The 21,587-nt window shown below is 37.6% G+C and overlaps 1 protein-coding gene across 1 annotated transcript in view; it reads right to left on the minus strand.

The window, feature by feature from the left end:
• Positions 1 to 20,475, minus strand: part of LOC117298737 (bifunctional dihydroflavonol 4-reductase/flavanone 4-reductase-like) — a 20,917-nt gene extending 442 nt beyond the window's left edge. The window contains exons 1-2 of the mRNA XM_033782056.1: positions 20,250 to 20,475; positions 855 to 1,056 (exon numbers count right to left, since the gene is read on the minus strand). Coding sequence (XP_033637947.1) covers positions 855 to 1,056; positions 20,250 to 20,277 — 230 coding nt within the window. The 5' untranslated portion in view covers positions 20,278 to 20,475. The remainder of the gene's footprint in view (positions 1 to 854; positions 1,057 to 20,249) is intronic.
• Positions 20,476 to 21,587: the final 1,112 nt, after the last annotated feature.

Below are 21,587 nucleotides of genomic sequence, written 5' to 3' on the forward strand. Positions count from 1 at the left end.
ACATACTCTGAGATGTTTTCGATTGAATGTATTGGTAATTTGATGCCACTTTTTGACATTCATTCTGTGTTGCTTCTTACTTTCAAATAAACAAGAACGTTTTCAAGTATTTGCCAGGAGTACACTAGCTCGGAGTACATTATCTTAGTAAGGGCTATGGGCTTGTAAACACCACCTCTCAACTTGCTCTGTGGGCTACAAGGGCTACGTGTGCTACGTGGGCTACTAAAATCTGTGCAACCTACGAATGTTAACTTTTCAGCAGTGAGTCAGTTAACTTTCTACCTGGCAAGCTTACAAAATGTGTATTTGGAAGTATTTAGAAAATTTATGTTTTCGGGTAGCGTTTGTTCATGTGTTCACATCAGATTTGTTGAAAAGTTATTGACTACAACATTTGACTGTTATTACAAGAAATCAGTGTCCATGAAATGCATGAGGACTTTGTTTGTTGTTCGGGCAAATTCATACAGAAAACACTACCTTTTAGTAGCCCAAATGTTTGCAGGTTTGACCAATGGTTGACCACACAAATCAACACATGAACTGTCTGCGAATATGTTGTCAATTCTACCAATCCCGTTTATAACAGAGAGCGCTTCTCAGTCAATCCAAATTACTTTTGGTAAGACACTGCTCTATAATTGCAAGGGTCGCGGGTTCGAATCCCACCCAAGTAACATGCCTGTGATATTTTTTCACAGGACTCGGGGAAATATTGAGTATACAGTGCTAACACACATCGGTGTATGGGTAAAAACCAAAAACTAATATAAAATTTTTCACAAATCAGTACCCCATGAAATGCATTTAGGACTTTGTTGCTCTGGCAACTTAAACACCCCAAAACATACCTTTTCCAGCTTTCCGCATCCTGCAGCTCGGCTTTCACAAGTTCCACCTCGTGCTCCGCCTCCGGGCAGAGCGTCTTGAGGTGCTTCACCTTGTTGTCGTCTTCAAGATCTCTAACCGAGCCCCTCACGCTGAAACCCGCCTCTTGTAACTGCTGTACAATGTGAGACGCGAGGAAACCTGATGCTCCCGTTACCAGAACTCCTGTGGATGCAGTAATGTGATTTTCGGTCAAGACTGAAATGCAATGACACTTCAAAAGTGGGGGGGGGGGGGGGGGGTGTCTTATAAAGTTTTTTCTACTTTCTGCTCAATTCGAACAGTTAAACAACTCCCTGTAAGGGAAATAACATGAGTTATCTGATGTGACATTTTCAAGGGTGTTTCTAGTTTCTGGTCAGTCGTAGCAATTGAGACAATCTCCCAATGAATGGCATCAATTTAATTTTCAGATTGTATGCCTTTTGTTGGTCAAGTTTTTGGCCATGACATGAAGGCCTACTCTTTGTGAATGAAGCTGTTTGTGATACAATTTACCTGTAGAAGTTTCAGCTTCAATAGTTGTCAAGTTTTTGAGAAGACAAAAAAAACGAAACTCACCGAGCAATGTTTTCAGGAGAGTCTGTTACATGCTAAAATAACTTTCCTGAAATTGTTTTACTCATTTCTTAAAACTACAGCACTTCAACAAGTAACATTTTAGGGAAAGCTTTCTACAACACTATTTTTAACCCGTGTAAGTTTAATGTAAATCTGCAGACATTTGTGTTTTGTGTCGTACAAAAAGTACCCAAACCCTTATAAACAACTCCCTGCAAGGAAAATAAGGCAACTTATCTGCTTTGACACTTTCAAGGGTGTTTCTAGTTTCTGCTCAGTTGTAATTCGGTTGAGACAATCTCACAATCTGGCATAATTTAATTTCATTTTGAGTTTAAAGAACTGATGTTGTGTGACAGTTCTAGGAGTGTTAACTCTGCAAAGTTTCTAGTCATTTGAGTCGCACCACTAACATAGAAAGAGAAGATGCAGAGTGATTGGAATTTGGGGTTTAGAGACAGGGACACTATTGGTAATTGTCAAAGACAAATCTTCTCCGTCGGTGTATCTCAACATCTGCACAAAATAACAAACCTGTGAAAATTTAAACTCAATCGGTCTTCGAAGTTGCGACATAATAATGGAAGAAAAAAACACCCTTGTCAGACGAAGTTGTGTGCTTTGTGATGCTTGATTTTGAGACCTCAAAATCTAATTCTGAGGTCTCGAAATCAAATTCAAATGTTTTAGATTCATTCTCGAAAACTACGTTACTTCAGAGGGAGCTGTTTCTCACAATGTTTTATACCATCAACCTCTCCCCATTACTCGTTACCAAGTAAGGTTTTATAATAATGTATATTTTGAGTAATTACCAAATGTGTGCAATTATTTTGAGTAATTACCAATGTGTGCAGTGCCTTGAATACATTGTGTTGAAAGTACATACAAAAAAATTAAATAACCCTCAAACTTTAGTGCAGTACTGCAGGCATGGAATTTCATCCTTGAGATGGCATTTAGGCTATTTCCATTTTGCATAGGGGCACTCCCATTGGAATTTCTGGTATAATAAATTGTGTTGTACATACATACATGTACATTTACACATACATGTACACATCAACTCTCATCCCCTAAAAGTATGGGCCTAGATGGAATGTCATCTTTGAGAGGGCAAGGTCTTTTCCAGTTTGCAAAGGGCACTCCCATTGGAAAACTATTAAAGGTACACCAAGGTCAAGACCAGGGCCAATTCAACCCTGTTAGATTGTGTTATACACCCCCTAGTGCAGGCCGAGAATGTCACCTTTGAGAGGGCAAGGTCTTTTCCAGTTTGCAAAGGGCACTCCCATTGGAAAACTATTAAAGGGACACCAAGGTCAAGACCCGGGCAAATTCAACCCTGTTAAATTGTGTTATGCATACACATACAAATCCACTCTCACCCCCTAGTACGGGCCTGGAATGTCATCTTTGAGAGGGCAAGGTCTTTTCAAGTTTGCATAGGGCACTCCCATTGGAAAATCTTTTAGTCTATAGGAAAACTTTTAAAGGGACACAAAGGTCAAGACCAGGGCAAGCATTGGCTCCTTGTAATTCAATGAGCTCAGGAAAAGTAGACATAATTGAGAAAATAAAATTAGCTGTTGCAAACTGCTTCCCAAAAGGACCTATGGTAATGCCCTGGGCCCAATTTCATGGTTCTGCTTACCGTAAGCACATAATCGGCGCTTACGGAAGCAGGGAATTCTGTGCTTACGGCAAGCGTATTTCACGGGTTAGCGGCGATTTTGGCTTCTGCGCGTGCGTACTCCACGTTACTAGGCATTCTGTGCTTATAAGGCTAGCGCAGAAATTCAGCGCTTGAACGTTTGCGGGGAATCGTGATCGTAAGCGCAGAATTCGGTGGTAAGCAGAGCCATGAAATTGGGCCCTGATGTTTCTACCCTTGCAGAGTCCTCCTCGAAGGCTAAACCAAGAATTAAGGAAAAAGTTTTTAGGTTCCTGGTGCATGGTTTGTCAGTTCTTTCACAAAACCAATTAATCCCAAGTGTTCACGGGTTTGTTATTTCATGTTTGGTTGATTACACAAAACATAAACACTGTCTGTGTTAATTTGTCAGTTTCACCAATCCTGTACAATACATATAAACAGAGAGCAATTCTCTGTCAATCCTAATTAACTTGATTTGTAAACCTTTCCTAAATTCCTTTCACAAGGACAAGTAATACCCATCCGATTTTCCCCAATAATCCATATCTGTGAGTTAGATTTGAATATTGTCTGTTAAAATGACATGCTTGATTACAATCTACCACTTAAATTTGAATTCCTCAGACTATCGAGACAGTTGCTATGTCACATGATTAGGGGCAAGCTTTTGTTTAGTTACGTAGGAGGCGGTCAACACCCAAACACAATTCTGAATGGATGTGTATGGCACAATGGCACCAGGGTTTGCTCATCTGGAGGTTGCTATACAAAGCTTGCCCCGAACCATTTCACATAGCAACTGTCTTTAAAAGTCTGAGGAATCAAATGTGAGCGGTGACTAAGCAAGTCAGTGTACCAGACATGATTGATATCTAACTTGAAAATGGCTTATTCAAATCAATGCAACCAAACTGAGGCTTGCAAGACAAATAGTCAGACCCCTCTCTGGTTAACTTGGCTTCAGTGATTGACAATGCTTGCTGCACACCGGCTACGTGACAAAATATGGTGGCATTATGGTGAAAGATCCAGGATACTCCTTAGCTATGAAAGCACTCCGTACAAAAACTAGTCTCGAGTTGATGTTGGACTTTAGCCAAACTCTACACAAAAGAGACTTTGATATCTCGATCAATTACTATCAGAACAATAACAAATGTTTTACATTTCCTTCCTGTTTTATCTTTTTTTTTTAACTTGAAAACATGAAACCGTTAAACTTGTAGCTTCAATGCCTTTCACTTCAGTTTTGGTTATCTTTAAGATGTTTCTCAATAAACCCGGTCAATCCTCCTGCGAATGCTCTTTGCGAACCAAGTTTGACCTTACAGCTTCGTTTTCATTGTGAATTTTTTTCACAGGAGTAGAGCCCACAGCTCTTGCAATTTTTTGTTGCACATTTGTGACTTAAATTTTTTTTTTTAAGGTCTTAAAAAGTTTTTTACTAAATTTTTCCTGAATCACAAACATTTTCACAAGTTGGTTATTTCATTTATGTCTGATCACACAAACCATTAACACTGTCTGCGACTATTTTGTAAGATCTACCAACCCTGCACCTTTAAAGACACAGGACACTATTGGTAATTGTCAAAGACTAATCTTCTCACTTGGTGAATCTCAACATATGCATAAAGTTGTGAGATAATAATGAAAGAAACAAACACCCTTGTCACGCGAATTTGTGTACATTTAGATGGTTGATTTTGAGACCTCAAATTCTAAATCTGAGGTCTCGAAATCAAAATCGTGGAAAATTACTTCTTTCTCGTAAACTATGTTACTTCAGAGGGAGCTGTTTCTCACAATGTTTTATATCATCAACCTCTCCCCATTACATGTCACCAAGTAAGGTTTCATGCTAATAATTATTTTGAGTAATTACCAATAGTGTCCACTGCCTTTAAATTTTCACAGGTGTATTTTTTCATTTACATGGTTGATCACACAAAGCATTAACACTGTATGTAACTATTTTGGCAGCTCTATCAATCCTATGTCAAAACTTTCACACGTTTGTTATTTCAATGGTTGATCACACAAAACACTTAAACTGTCTGCGACTATTTTGTCAGCTCTGCCAATTTTGAAATTTTAATGTGTATGTAGTTGCTGGACAAACATTCAAAAACTGACCTTTTTCTTCTTCTTTAGAGGTCTATATCTCAGCTTTGTAAACCACACTAGATGTGGGGGTTTCATCATACAATTAAAAACTTGTGGGGTATTTTTTTCAAGTGAATTTATCATTCCAAGGGCTGCAGTGTGACACGATCCTAAAGTTTGGTAATTAGCCTTTGACAACTGGGAAGTGTTGGTCACATACTTTTATAACTGAAGGGTGAACAGTTTGGAACTCCCCTTTTGTTTTCAAACCGAGATCTCCTCAAACCTCATAGAACGATTTCCTCCCCGTCTGAGATTTTCATTTTCAGCAAAATATCATCAAACTCTTCCTCTTAAACGGATGAAATTTCTATCACAAAAATCACATAAATGTAGCCACCACGTTTGTCATGCACCCAGTATGCAAAAGTAGTAATGAATACCGATTTACACAGGACAACACAGCCTTGGACTTCGCTCTTGAATTGAAGGGGCACGGCAATTTTGCTCTGGTGAGGGGTACTCTACAATGTTGAACTTTTGCAAAGGGCACCACAGGAAAAGCACAGGGTAATTCTATCTTGTGTGCAATAGGCCCTACTCTTTTTTATTCCTAGTCTCCCAAATAATACACTCAAACCTAAAAATAGTGATTTTTACAATTTTGTTGATGTTTTAGAAATATTTGATTGCTTCAATTTTACCTTATCTTGTAGGCTTTTAAACTGTATAGCTGTGAAGTACCTCAAGTGTCTTTTTGAGTGGACTTTGGTGCTAACGTTACTTATATGAAGACATCAATTGTTACTTTGTTGTTTTCGGACAGAACAAGATTTCTTACAGATGTAAACACTTTGGCTGCTCATAAGGGTCCGATAAATCTTTATTTTTTACCTCCCCTTTAAGTGTAGACCCTATATCAATCAAACACAGAGAAACATGTGTCTTTCGGATCATAATCACAAACAGAGAAGACTCAAGAGGAAGTGCAAGAAGGAAGACAGCAGAGAGAAATTACCACTCTGGTTTTTTAAAATTGGCTGCAGGACCTTGGGAAACATTTGGTATCAGTTTGGATGTATGCCATTCTATTAAGCATTTTTACAGTACAGAGATATTACCCATGGACGAAGGGCAGGCCTCGAAACAACTTTCAGCACCCTCATAATTGCCGTGCTGCCCTCTGGTTTTGCTCTTATGCCCTTTGAAGAGCTCCAGTACATTTTTTTTTCTTAAAGGAACATTACAGAATCGATTTTGCTAGCAAAAAAAGTTGCTGGCAGTGTAACCACTTCATGTAATCCACCGTGTATACATCATAAACTGACAAACCTGTAGAAGTTTGAGATCGATCAGCCATCTGGGTCACGAGAGAATAGTGAAAAATCGATTACAAACTTTGCGTTGCATCGATGCCAAAACAAAAAATGAATAAAACGCTCACTGAGAGATAAACTCCAAACGTGAAACTAGATTATTTATTTTTCATCGAATATGAAATTTCAGACAGAAATATTTCAAGGGATGTTTTCTACTATCATCATCATTAGACCGTGTAAGTTTTATGTAAATCTGTGATCTTCATCTTTAACGTTCCTTTAACTTCAAGACAGTGTCCAACTGACCCCACTTAATAGACTTCTGTGATTCCAACCAACATTCCAGACATTTCTGTCCTCAAAATACTGATTAAAATTTATCGAAGGTCAGGACCTACTTGTCAGAATGGTACACATGGCGGTACCTGTTTTTCTCATGGGTCGTTAATATCCCCAACCATGTGTGTGAAACCACACAGAATAACAGGGCCCAATTTCATAGAGCTGCTAAGCACAAACATTTGCTAAGCATGAAATTTCTTCCTTGATAAAAATAGGATTACCAACCAAATTACCAATTGTTGCATATTGCTTGTTATTGATGTTCAGCTGTTGTTTGCTTATCCTGAAAATCATTTGGAAATTTGGTTGGTAATTCTGTTTTTATCGAAGCAGAAATTTCATGTTAAGCAAATTTTTGTGCTAAGCAGCTCTAAAAAATTGGGCCCTGGTCTTGTCTGCTAACTAAAAAACCCAATAGATACAGGGCTTGAATTTGGGAGGAAAAAGCTACAAGACTGCAAGGCTTGTGGCTTAACATTTTTTGACTAGAACGAAAATTTATTTTACAAAGTGCTGTTCACACGACAGCAATTTATCTGGGGGTCCCTTGCTAAAAGGACTGGCCTTGGACCTGCGCTCCTGTATTAATGACAAACATTTTATTTTGATGACTTTTTGATTTAATAGTCTATGAATAATTACAAGTAAAACAATACAAACAAATTGATATAATTATTTTCACCACAAACACAACAAGATGTTTTTTTATATCATATAAACAGTAACCATTACCAAACCATAACAATTACCCAACTGTCACAAATTAATTTATAAATATTTGTTTCAAATCTAGAAATGACAAGCTATCCCTAGCCTCCCTTTAAGATGAATTTTGGTCGTCTGATTATCCCATTGGTGAATTGTCGTCTACGACAACGGAGTGTTTTTCCCATTTAAATCCCTCATTTACTCATATTTTGCATATTTCAAAACCAACAAACCTACAGGGAGTAGTTTACAAAACATCCTCATCATTAGATCGGCCACATCAGTTTGGATATAATTACTTGATAACGCACAGACGAGTATTACAGCCATGTTTTAACGATCATCCTGGTCTTTCAACTTGACCTTTGACCCACTCATCCTTACTTCCCATGTCCATATTTAGTCTTTTTATCAAAACTATGTTTTCTATGTACGCTCAGGACTCAGGATGATCTAGGTTTTATCATCAACGTTTTGGTTTCAGTAAGTTAGGGAGATATTCATTAGAGACATGCATGTGAATTTATATCAGACATTTTGTTTTGGCTACCATTTTGTGTTGAAAAAAATTCAATAAAATGTTTTGCAAGATAGTTTCAACCTTTAAACTCAACACAATGGATTGCTTCTTACTACACCATTTATTTTGGTTTTCTTTAAAAGCTTGAAAGTCTACACACCATGATATTTGTGAGATTTGCGGAGAGCTATTTGGAATAATATTCAATGTAATTGGGAAAAACATTTCCATAATCAGGGAGATTTGAAAATGTGTTGATTTGTTTCTTTTCAAGGAACTTCCTGCAGAGTCAGAAAGAGTTGGCAGCAGCTCTGTATAGGTTTGAAAAAGAAATGTCTGATAAAACAGTTTTTAAAGGGAAGGTGCACATTTGGTAATTGTCAAAGACCAATCTTCTCACTTGGTGTATCCCAACATATTAGCATAAAATGACCAGCCTGTGAAAATTTGAGCTAAATTGGTCATCGAAGTTGCGAGAAAATGATGAGAGAAAAACACCCTTTTTGGACCAATTTGTGTGCTTTCAGATAGGAATAAAAGACTTCTGGCTAGATAGAAGTCTTTTATTATTTTATTGAGAAATTACCTCTTTCTCAAAATCTATGCTACTTCAGAGGGAGCCGTTTCTCACAATGTTTTAAACTATCAACAGCTCTCCAATGCTCAGTACCAAGTCAGTTTTTAAGTAAATATATTTGTTTTGAGTAGTTACCAAACGTGTACCTTCCCTTTAAGCTATGGATGGCATTGGGTATGAAATAGTTATAAGGCTGTTTGTTTTTATGGCGAAGTTGTCTAATCCTGCAAGATCTATCACAGGCCTGTAAGCCTCTTTTTTGAAAGGGCAAGGAGGGCACCAAGGCACTATATGAGGAAATTGTCAATTTTTACAGGAGCATTTTTGAAGGGCATCAATGCAATGTAAAGGATAGTGTTTTGTACTGTAAAAAGTGGTACAAGAATCTACACCCAACCTTAATGACCCACTTGTTTGGGCTCAGTTTGGGTCATCACCACCCACTCTCCCACCGTAAACTCCTTAACACATCACTTGACTTCTAACACCATGAGGTCCATCACATCTTCCCTGACCCTGCTGTCTCCTAATGAAATGAAACTAGAGACCCTTTTGACATCTCTTCTACTACAACACTGCAGGGATCCTTCAACCCAAACATTCCCAGGTCATCAAGTCCAACCCCTGAAAATAATAAACATCCGCTCTCTGGGGAGACTGGTCTTTCAAGGAGATTTTTTTAAGAATTTTTTGTTAAAAGCATTTCTTGGCAAGTTTTCCATACGATCACCATGATCATAAGACAGAAAGTACAATTCTGTGCATAGTTTATGGTTTTCCCTTGTTATTCCTATTAAGACTTAAATTACTATTATCATTGGATCAATTCAGTGTATTTCCAATTATGACAAAATCTTTAAAATTTAGAAAAAACTATAGTTTGCCACTGATCATTGCACCATGGCACTTGTCATTTCATCCATGCCCTTGGTCATTGCCTTTGTGCCCCTGGTCATTGCCTCCAAGCCCCAGCCATTGCCTCCATGCCATTAGAAATGTTCCAGTGTAAAATTGTACTTCCCTCAAAGAGATGCCCAAAGGAAAGCTGCCTTGCCCTTAGAACAATGAAGAATCAGCCGTCAATTCCACAAAACTCTTCCTAACTTAGGACTAATCTTAGGACTTAGGACGAGTCCCAACCCTGCATTTTAGCATGCAGACCTTAAAATTAATCCTAAGTTAGGACGAGTAACTCGTCCTAACTCGAGATAAGACGAGTACTAACTCTTTGTGAAATCGACCACTGGCTCAGTAGGGGCCTAAAGGATGGTTCAAAGACACCAGTAGCAGAAATCAACAACCAACTGTTGTCCTTTCAGTTTATCAAGTAAACTTATACCTGTATCCTGGTTGAAAACATAATCTTACCAACTTTGCTTTAAAGGAAGGGTCATAGATTGATTTGTGTCAATGTAATGCTAATTTATGGGCCAAATTATCAAGAAAGATACAATGATAATTGTGAAAACTGTCATGTTTTTTTGACAAGAACAGCAGCATTTACAAACGGACACCACAAACGGACGTGTTCATTTTATAGTACAAAACACATTGTCCAAAGATTTACATTATAACTTATACGGTTTGAAGAAAATGATGGTAGAAAGCTTCCCTTAAAACATTAGTTGCTAAGGTGCTGTGGTTTTTTTATTTGAGAAATGAGTATAACAATATCACAAACATCCATTTTACATGCAAAAACTAGCTTTCTACCGTCATTATCTTGAAACTGTGTGAGTTTGATGTGGACATTGTGTGAAGATTCAAAATATTAATGGCTAAAGTTTTAAATGACTCAATTTTATTTTCAATCGTTTCCACAAGTGTGACCCTACCTTTAAGCGAATGATACCATTTTTAAAACTAAAGCCAAAATAATCCATCGCTCATTCTAATATTGCACAACATTCACGCACCCAACGCCTACTCTTGGCAAATAAATCTACCACTTCCTGCCAACCGACAGGGTTAAGTTTCCCCAGTAAACTTTCAAACAAAAATAGGGGAATGAAAATACAATCCTCCCCAAAAACCATTTCCCCTGACAGACTCTCTTATTACGAACACAGATGTGGTTTTGTTTTCTGAGGGTTCTTGTAACAATGAAACAGTGTGTTTTGGTATGTGCCGCTGATTGATGATTGAAATAACAGTACAGTGGATAATGGCATCAAGTTGATAAAGCTTTGAAACAACCTTGTGGTTAATGTTACTTTACCGTTTCTAATGTTACTTTACAGTTTTTAAAAGATTCATTGTTTTTTACAATTTTCTCAACTCTGTGGCTGTCTATTGTTCAAACAGGAAGTTGGTCTGCTTGCTCATAAATTGAATAGTGTGACTGAACACCAGAAAAACTAGGTTTAGTGTATACATAATGTGCACACCATTACATAAACAGTCACTAAGTAAATAATAAAATTTATACCTCCATGAATTAACAATCTTGAATCAATGCTATTTGGAGAGATGTTAAAATTATAAAACATTGTGAGAAACAGCTCCCTCTGAAGTAACGTAGTTTTTGAAAAAGAAGTAATTTTCCACAAATTTGATTTCAAGAACTCAGATTTAGATTTTGAGGTCTCCAAATCAAGCATCTGAAAGCACACAACTTCGTGTGACAAGGGTGTTTTTTTCTTTCATTATTATCTCGCAACTTCGACGACCAATTGAGCTCAAATTTTCACATGTCTGTTACTTTATGCATATGTTGAGATACACCAAGTGAGAAGACTGGTCTGTGACAATTACCAATAGTGTCCAGTGTCTTTAATTGTGTTACAATTACCGGCAAAAAAAAACCTTGTCCATAACCATATTACTTCAAAGCGAAATGATTCTCACAATGCTTTATGCTATCACAAGCTGCTGTACTTCGAACCAAGTAAGTTTTTCTTTCCATTAGTTGTAAGATTGACCATAGAACATGGAGTGACTACCAAATACACAGTATCTCTTTTAAAGCCGCTTTGAGATTATCACTGAGAAAGGCCCCTTCTCCAAGATCAGACCTCAATGATCAGACAGAGGATGGAGATTAGGACACTTTAATCCTACACAAATCCTTCACTGATCCATAGGATTAAGTAGACAATAGTACTTGACTTATAAGTGTTGGTTTATCAAGCTTGTAGAGGGGTGGTGTACTCAGCGTCTTCAAGTGGGTATGTAATATCTATGGTAATATCCACTTGAAGTCACTCAAGGGTACTTCCTTTGATATTACAAGTTGGTTCAATGGGGTACAAAGATTATCCTCAAGACTGTATCAGCCAGAGATGAGATTTGCCGAAAGCGTGGACGTAGAAATAGTAGAAGAGTTCTTGATAAGTGCTTATTGCATGCCTGGGTTCTCCCTTATTTTTAGAACCCAGCAATAGACCTCACGCATTGACGTCATCCAGCGGCCATCTTAGTGGAAAAACGGTGACGAAACAATCGAAACGCACAGATTTGTACGCGCGGCGCACAGGATTGGCCAATGAACAACCTCCTTTTGACCTCTAGGTGAGGGCGCCCTACTGAAATGACGTCATGTGCATAAGGTCTATTCAACTCTTTGAACCATGCAGGTCTGATGCTTTACGGAGGCAATGAAGGCGATTGCTTTCATGCTCCCTGGTCATTGCCTTGGTGCCCTTTAAATGCTCCAGTAGAAATTTGATAAGCACAAAATTTATATACCAAAATCGTCTGCTTACGTACACAGCTCTGTAAAATTTTTCCCATATTAATAACTGTATAAAACCACAGGTTTGAACACAATGTGGACTATTTCTTTATCCCTTTGGTTGGTGACTGCTTTTTCTTCTTCCAAAAACAATTCAAGACTCAACAAGAATTTGAGAACACCCTGAACAACTCATGCCTGCCCGCTTCATTCTTGCATTTTGTATCTTTTAAATTTTGTTTGTAGAGGGTTTTTGAGAGGGAAATGGGTTTTACAAAATAGTTGAACTTGTCACAACAATTACCAACAACACTTCCTCAAAGAAATAATGCATTTTGCACATTGTGTCCAACAAATAAGTCGTTGTATTTATGCAATCATATCACCATTAAAGATAAACAAAATGGTAAACTGATTAATAGCCTAAATGACTTGCGCATGTGATATAAATACAAAATTTGTAATAAATAGCCTAATGTTGTTTTTTGCCCCTAGAATTTGTTCTTATAAACACCAAATGATAGTGTGCGTATAGTTTAAACTTGATCTTTCATACATTTATTACATACGAATGTACATGTACAGTTCACTATAAATGCACGCCTATATTGTTATTATATGAGCAAATGAACCAGGCTTGTTTCAGCAATTGAAACAAGGAAAATGAAGATGCTAATTCTTCCAGCGGTTCGAGGTCAACTTGTTCTAAACAAATAAGAAAATTGTACTTTTAGTTTCGAGTGAATACATGAACGTGTGGACTTGCCCCATATGTCTCAAACTGTTGCACTGTACACAATCACATGTACATTATTCAATTCATTCCAAGCAAAGGGAAACTTACTCCCAATGTGTTCAAGTTTATTCAGCACAAATTTCACTTTCAGTTTTTGGTTAATCTAAAAAAAAATTCTTCTGTTAATTTTTTTCTGCCCTTTCTTATGTAATCATTCAGCAATAAACTAGATTTTCTTTCCTCCAAAGCAAAATACAAACAATGCAGAGCGGCAAGGAGATATTTACAATTAAATTCAACATATTAGCAAGAACAAAACTTCCAAAATCTGGGAGACTTTATTGTTTATTTGGCAGCTCTGAAAATGCAGAATGTAAATAATAAATTGTATGGATGTTTATATGTCGTGTTTCACATTCTTTCAGACTACAATGACATGTCTTTCAAGTTTATTTTGAAACAATTTATAAACACACACATTATAACAAGCAGTACGCTGCACACACTGATTCCCTAAGCCTGGCATTGTTCACAGTTTCTCATGCCTAATCACGCATTTTTCTATTCTCTAAATGCAAAAGAGTGAACAAGCACTCTTTGAAGAGCAATATGAGAGACAACTCTTTTTTGAGTGGTCTTCCACTCTTTTCGATTGAAGTTTGCATTTTTTGAGTGATTTTTCACTCTGTCCTGGAGTGAAACCCCTCTAGAAGAGTGAAATAACCACCACTCTTTTTCAAGAGCCATTATATGAAGGACAACTCAAAATGTAAAGAGTGGTGTTTTTCACTCTGTTACATTTAGAGAGATAGACCCGTTTGATTCATAAAACATAAACCATGGGTAAACAGAAATAACAGGCCTGTATTGCTTCAACTTTAAAAGAGAAAGGGCACCAATGCATTTTCTCCTCGCATTTTCTCCTTGGACAAAGGACACTCTACCTGAGGAATTATAAATTTCCATGAAGCATCAGGCCTGAAATAACATTGTAAAGTTAATTTTTAGAGGACTTTGAAAAGCATTTTATTTAAATGTTCAAGAAGGAACTTGGTATACTGGAAATTATGTTTTTCTCACCCAAGCCCTCAATACCGTGGTTGTTGGCTCAGTTTCAACTTGGCATCCTGGACTTGAAAATAAAAGCTCTTATAAAAGTATACACTACTTGTAGCCCTATACAAGACTTTTCCTCTGTGCTGTAACATACATGATACAGATATGAGGGTCCGTTTCCTGGGAGGGAACTTTTCAAAGCTCCATAATTCAAATCTGCCTCATACATTTTTTGGCAGTAGGTTTTGGACATCCGATAGCCCTCATAAATCTGTCATTGTTATGAAATCATTTAGTCTGCTCTCCTTGTGGGGTCAGTTGAAGAATTTGGGTACTTTTTGTAACACAAAACACAATGTCCACAGATTTACATTAAACTTGCACCGTTTGAAGATAATGATTGTAGAAAGCGTACCTGAAAATATTACTTGCTCAGGTGCCATAGTTTTTAAGAAACGAGTAAAACAATGTTGTGGAAATACGTTTTACATCCTAAAATAATTTTCGTCTCATGATAACTGATATTCATGACATTGTTTTTAACTCATTTTTTCAAAAACTACAGCACCTCAGCAAATAATATTTTCAGGGACTTGCTTTATATTATCATTATCTTCAAACTGTGCAAGTTTAGTGTAAATCTGTGGACATTGTGTTTTTTGTCCTACAAAAAGTACCCTAGACCCTATAAAACATTGTAATTTGCAAATCGCAGGGTAAAGTAGAGGCAGTGGGAAGTTTTTCAGTCTAATAATACCTCAGGGCTGTTACAAACTTTTTAGAATAGCCAATATTAAAAGTTTCACTTTTTTACTCCAATTTTTGTTTTTGAGTGGGTAGAAAACAACTCCGAGAAAAGAAAAAGAAATCAAACAAATATTTGTTTTTATAACTTAATTTTTTTATATTTGGAATGGCTTCTGAGGCCTAAATGATTAAAAAATACTTCATATAAATTAGAAGTGTCTCACTGTTTGATTTAAACGCTGTCACAGAACAAAATGTCTGAATTACATAATCATGATAGTAGACACCACAGTGGTCATTGACATCTTCACGCAAAGCCCCCCTCCTTGCCCCACCCCTTTGTGGTTTGTAATCATACTATCTGTCCTTCTCTCTGTACAAAAGTTGCATTGTTCCTTTCAGATAAAAACTTCCAGGTCTCTGTAAAACCTAATAATGGAAAAAGAGTTTTAGGTGACACCAAATTGTAGGGGGGGGGTGGCATGGGAAAAACCCATGCCATACCGAATCAGCATTTACATTTTAGGAGGAAATACTTCATTTGGTAAACCTCTTCTTGTAGTCCATTCAGTATCCAGTCATGCGAGAAGTACAACGTAATCCCCACTTCAACCCCAGGTTACAAAATCCAATTTGCGCTACACAACCATTTAACAAGTAAACACTTTCTTTCCAACAGTGCAAATTTTTTGTGAAATTTCAACTTGTCTGCCATTTGACAATACCAGACATGCTGATTCTCACTTGTAATTATTGTAAACATGTAGAAGTGTACACCTTTTACAAGTGTAAAGATATTGGAGTCGGCGGGACAATTTTGCGTAAACAGATTAAGTTTTTGAACTTTTCAGTTTGGGTGAGTGCCACTGGCATAAGTGTCATTGAACCTACCCGCCATATAATTCGATGACAATTGGTCAATAAAAAATCAGCAATGACAAAAGTTAATATGTTTCAATTAACAAAGCAAATAGCACAGTCTGATGTTACAGCAGGATGGCAGCTTGCCACAATGTCTGAGAATTTACTTTTGTTCAGTAAGCAGAGAAATGAAAGATCAATAAATCTGGATTTAACTGCAGCCTTAGGTAAGCCATTAGTTCGCCGTGTGCCACGAACACACACTGTAGAGCCAACCATGGGAAAATTCGAGAGGGGGGAATCCAAACAATTACCAGTAGAAAAATAACCAGTATTAAATAAACCAAAAAGTGGTTGTACGGCTTCTGACTGGCAAGGACACAGTGTCACGGCTATGGATTCGAACCCACACTCTGCTGATCAGAAACACCAGAGTTTGAATTTGGTGCTCTTAACCGCTTGGCCAAGACACTTTCACGTACCAGAGGTCTTTGGTTCAAATCCTGCTCAAGTTAATTTTTCTTCCCTCAACCCAAAACTATAAATAAACAAGTGGGAAACTGACATGCTAAATTAGTTGATAATTTAAGGGGGTTATACATAGAAAAAATTGTTTTTGGAACATCAATCAAAGTAATACTATTTCAATCTATTTTCATCCTTTTCAGAAAAAGAAACTTTTAGATTAAAAACTGTAAATTCATGTTTTCAATTATCAAAGAAATATTAAATCTACTTTTTCAGCTAAAAAGTTATCCTCAATCACACTGGGTTTTTTCCCCCAGTTTATCAACACCCTGAGATATAATGTGGGCTCCCCACCGAGATGTACATGCTGCTTTATGTGACCTCCACTCCTAAAAAAAATCATGGGCAGAAAACAAAAAACACTGAATGGTGAACCCCGTGAAGATGAAGGGTATGTAAGAGGTCAAAGGCCGTGACCTCAACTCAGAGTTGATCAAGAAGGTCACTCATCACCGGGAAAGGGAGGTGTGGTTCCATCATGGGGTCATGGGAAAGGGATGTATAGTGCACTGGAGGTTAGGGTCTGTGGTTTGCTCCAAATACTGTGAATCATTGGTGTTTTTAAAAAAATGTGTGGAATTTACTTTATAGTATGAAATTTTGAGTCATTGTTTAATTATTTAAAGGGAAAGTATACTGTTTTGTTGATTTTTTGCTTTTTAACCATTTGATTGTTTGAATCCTATACAAATGTAGACATACATGTACAGTAAAAGTAAATTTGAGTTTTTTTAGATATCGCTGGAAGATTAGGGAAGAATATTGCAGGAAGAATAATCCGAAATTGGGGGGGGGGGGGCTAAAAACTGGTATCTTTCTCCCATAACCACTACTTCGACAAGAAATGATTCTCAAAATGCTTTTAACTATTGAAAGCAATTTGACATTTATTCCAAGTAGGCCTAAGTGTTTATTGGAATTCATTTTAAGAGCGAACCAAACATCCCTTTACCTTATCTGCCATCTGTCTATGCCCAAGATCTTTATTTAGCTTTGTTTGTAGACCACATTAACCCTTTATGGGCTCAAAACTTTGAATAGATTCCACAAGACCACATGATGGGAAGCTGAAATTTGTTTAATCCTAAAAAGTGTGCTGTTTGGATAATTTTGCAATTCACAGAAACTGTTGGCTTAAACCTTCATGCACACTTCCTTCCAAGCAAACCACAGAATATCTTGCCATAAATCCTTTGCTTTGTGCATGGAGGAATAAACTCCATGCTTTGTGCAAGACTTTTTAACTCTAAATGAGTCACTCAACCGTTCTACTGATGAGCAATGTGTTTGGTATGGGGTTTGCATACAATCACGTGTACCATGGCACATGGTAAAATGTTCAAACCCAGTCCTTTCTTTAAGATTTGTTTTAAAATAATCATTGAAACTAAAGTCTATATTAAATCCAATTTCTGTGGACTATACAGGGTTTGCATACAATCACGTTCACTATGGCACATGGTAAAATGCTCAAGTCCTTTCAGATTTTGTTCAATGAAACTAGTCTATAATCCAATTTCTGTAGACTTCTGAGAGCCCACAGGCTGTGAAAGTGGCGCTTTTAGAATTTAAACTAATATAAGTTTTAAGGGGAGTTTTATGGATAGTTTTTTTATGGCACTGAACACAATTGGTATTACTTAAGATAGTTATTAGCATAAAACTCACTTGGTAACGAACGAGCAATGGAGAGCTGATGATAGTATTAAACAATTTCTCACTCAAATAATTTGAATCTAATAAAAAACTTCAAGCCTGAAGCCCTTTTTAGGCATCTGAAAGCACACAAATTTGTGCAACAAGGGTGTATTTTCTCTCATTATTCTCTTACAACTTCAATGACCAATTGAGTCAAAGTTTTCACAGTTGTTATTTTATGCATATGTTGGGATACACCAAGTGAGTGTTCAATGACAATTACCAAAGGTGTCCAGTGCCTTTAAAAAAGGGAGTTTCGTGCATAGTTTTTAAAAGCCTTCTTGATGTTAGAAAGAAAACAGCGAGGACCAGAACAAGGCAATAAACTGACCCCACATCAACATCGTTCACTTTTCTCACTTTTTTTTAAAGACATTGAGGCAGAGACACTCAAATCTTTGTTAAATTCATAAAAACGTAACTTCATCAATGTGTACATCTGTATAAATAGATGCAAAATATAATCATTTCTGGCAGGAAATGCCTGTACTCTATTCCAAGGTCTGTCGTTATTCAGAAAAACCACTCCTCATTCTTATTGCGCAAGATTATTACAGTTTGTTCTGAAGTTTAGAAAACTAAAATGAATGTTACAGCCGCTAAAAAAAAAGAAATTTACATTGAGATGTGAAACAGAAATCATTGCATCACTCTTTCTCTCTGTCCAAACCCCCCCCCCCCCACCCCTCCTTCAAATGCAGGAACTAGTAACAAACAATGCATTACATTCACTGGGCTGGTAGCCTACTCTAGTTATATGTGTTGGATAGTATATTAAAAGGATTAGGAATCCAGCCAATGTTTTCCCTTGCATAGCAGAACAAAATGCCACCCAAATTGTATTATTAGTTACTACTCAAAAAATGTGCATTGAAATAATAAGCATTCAGTGTTCAGTCTAAACGATTTGCTTTGATGCAAAATTCCTGGACAAAATCGTTCCCCTAACAAATTTTACTTTATGTGCCATCTAAATGATGGACAAAACTTGTGTACCCCAAATTAAATCGCATCTCAACTCAAACTACTTCCTCATTTGATTGATAAGAATCTCCTTCAGTAAACAGAAAATATTAGTTTAGTAACAAGCAGTCTGTATAGAACTGGGCATCCCACTATTTCACAGACCGGGGCCCAACTTCATAAAGCTGTTAAGCAGATGTGATAATTCTGCTTAGCAAACATCTTTACTAAGCAGCAATTGACAGAGGTACCAGTCGCAGCAATGTAAACTTAATGATATTTTGGCTGGTAACCTATTTCTGCTAAGCAATAGATTCTGTGCTTATCAAGTTTTATGCTTGTTACATGCTAAAACAATTTCCTGCGAGGTAAAATAAGCTTGCCAGTCACAAATGGATTTGAAATGACATTTTGGCAAGTAACCTTTTTATTCTACTATACTAAGAAAAGTTTTGTTGTGCTTAATTACTTTTTGTGCAAGAGCAGAGCAGCTCTATGAAAATAATTGTGAACAGGGCACAATTTCATATCTGCTTCAATGCATAACAAGTAGCTTAGCACAACACAATTCTTGCTAACTTTAACTAGAATATTCAATATGCTTACCAGAAAAAAAAGAAGTCATTAACAAATATTTAAGAAGAGGGAGTGGAGACATGACATGTTGGTATTTGATTATTTAACTTTTTGACAACTGAGTAGACAAAAGGGCCTCCTATACTTGGTACAAATATTGTAATGTTATTTGTACAGATTTATTGACCCCATTTTTGTTAATGTTATACATTGTTTTGTTTCATCTTTATTTGAAACAATAGTAACATCTGGTATGTGGTAGCATTTGTACCATAATCAAACTATGGCAACGTTTTGTGTATGGGGTGATCATCTACAGTACAACTGTGTAAATGTAGTGTAAAGAAAAGACTAAGAGTTGATTTATACTACTAGCGTTTTTTGCGTTTTGTCTGAACCTCGAAACGTCTTCATTGCGCTAGCCGTAAGTAAATAAAACCGAATTCTTTATAAAATGCGGTCACAGTCGCACTATACTAGTATTTACCAGTACCAATCATTCAGGCATTAGACTATACTCAATAAACAATAAGCATCCACGAACAAAGACGATCATCAAATCATCCTTTCTTCACTTGACTTGCTGCAAAAGTGCACCCGTGACGGCCACACCACCACAACAAAGAACACACGACGATACACAATACAATAAACTATCGAATACAGACGGACACAGACTGTCAGAAATAGGGAAAAATCTAAACACTGGTGGAAAACAAATTTTACTTACTCTCTGTTGCCTCTCCGTTTGTAGCCATTTTCGATCGTTCTTCTGTGAAATTCTCCAGTCAAATGTCTACACTGTGATCAGCAAAACCTAGCTCCAATGTGATTTGGTTTCTAGGGGAAAAACCACTGGTAAATTACGGACGACTCGGGTTGGAACTAAACTGACGGCAGAGAAATCTGGTTTGGTATTTGTGTGTGTTTTTATGTGTCATCACAAGCACGTCGTATACAATGCACACACAAGTGCCCGCCCCGAATAAACTTCACACGTGAAATGCATGCAGCACGCGCACAGATCGAAAGTGGGGGGTGGGTGGGGTCAAAACTAGTCTGAAGTCAAGTTGTTTATTCTCAACTTTGTCGGGTCACACTTCCTTGACTATATAGAGCGAGACCAATTCACTAACCGCAGCGATCGTATAACTTTGAGCGTCTTGGATTAAGACTATGTGGTGGGTTGTGGCATTGTTTGACGGAAGATGCAAAACTTGGCAGCCTGTCTGCTGGCTGGCTGCCCGGCTCTGTTCTGAGTTAGTAGGGGACCATGAATGAGGCCCCCTTGTGGTCCAAGATCCATAGCATAGTTTAGGGTGTTGAGTTCCTAAATAAAGGATGATTTCCATCTGAACCGAATGGAATCAAATTTGTTTAATTCTAGACCAGAGAGGGTATGAGATTAATTCCTTCAAAATGGAGGAAATCCCGTCTGAATCTGGAAATAAATTCCTTCTGAATCTGGATAATTATAAATTCCTTCTGATGATCTGCATGGGAATGAATTCCGTCTGAATCTGGGAGTAAATTCCCGCTGAATCTGAGATTTGAACTCTGTGAGTCAGTTGCTTCCGAACTTAGGAATGAATTCATCCTGAATCTGGGTTCCTTCTGAATCTGGGTTCCTTTTGAATCTCGGTGCATTTTGAATCTCGTTGTTTTTTTAAAATCTGGGAGTCTCCTTTTGAACATGGGAGCCTCCCGTCTGAATCTGGGAACCTCCCAACTGAATCTGGGAGCCTCCTTCTGAATCTGGGAGCCTCCTTTTGAATCTCAGGGGAGCCTCCCTCTGAATCTGGGAGCCTCCTTCTGAATCTGGGAGCCTCCTTCTGAATCTGGGAGCCTCCCGTCTGAATCGGGGAGCCTCCTTCTGAATCTGGAAGCCTCCTTCTGAATCTGGGAGCCTCCCGTCTGAATCTGGGAGCCTCCTTCTGAATCTGGGAGCCTCCCGTCTGAATCTGGGAGCCTCCCGTCTAAATCTGGGAGCCTCCCGTCTAAATCTGGGAGCCTCCTTCTGAATCGGGGAGCCTCCTTTTAAATCTGGGAGCCTCCTTTTGAATCTCAG

Source organism: Asterias rubens, chromosome 13 (genome assembly GCF_902459465.1).
Source record: "Asterias rubens chromosome 13, eAstRub1.3, whole genome shotgun sequence".
Classification (NCBI taxonomy): domain Eukaryota; kingdom Metazoa; phylum Echinodermata; class Asteroidea; order Forcipulatida; family Asteriidae; genus Asterias; species Asterias rubens.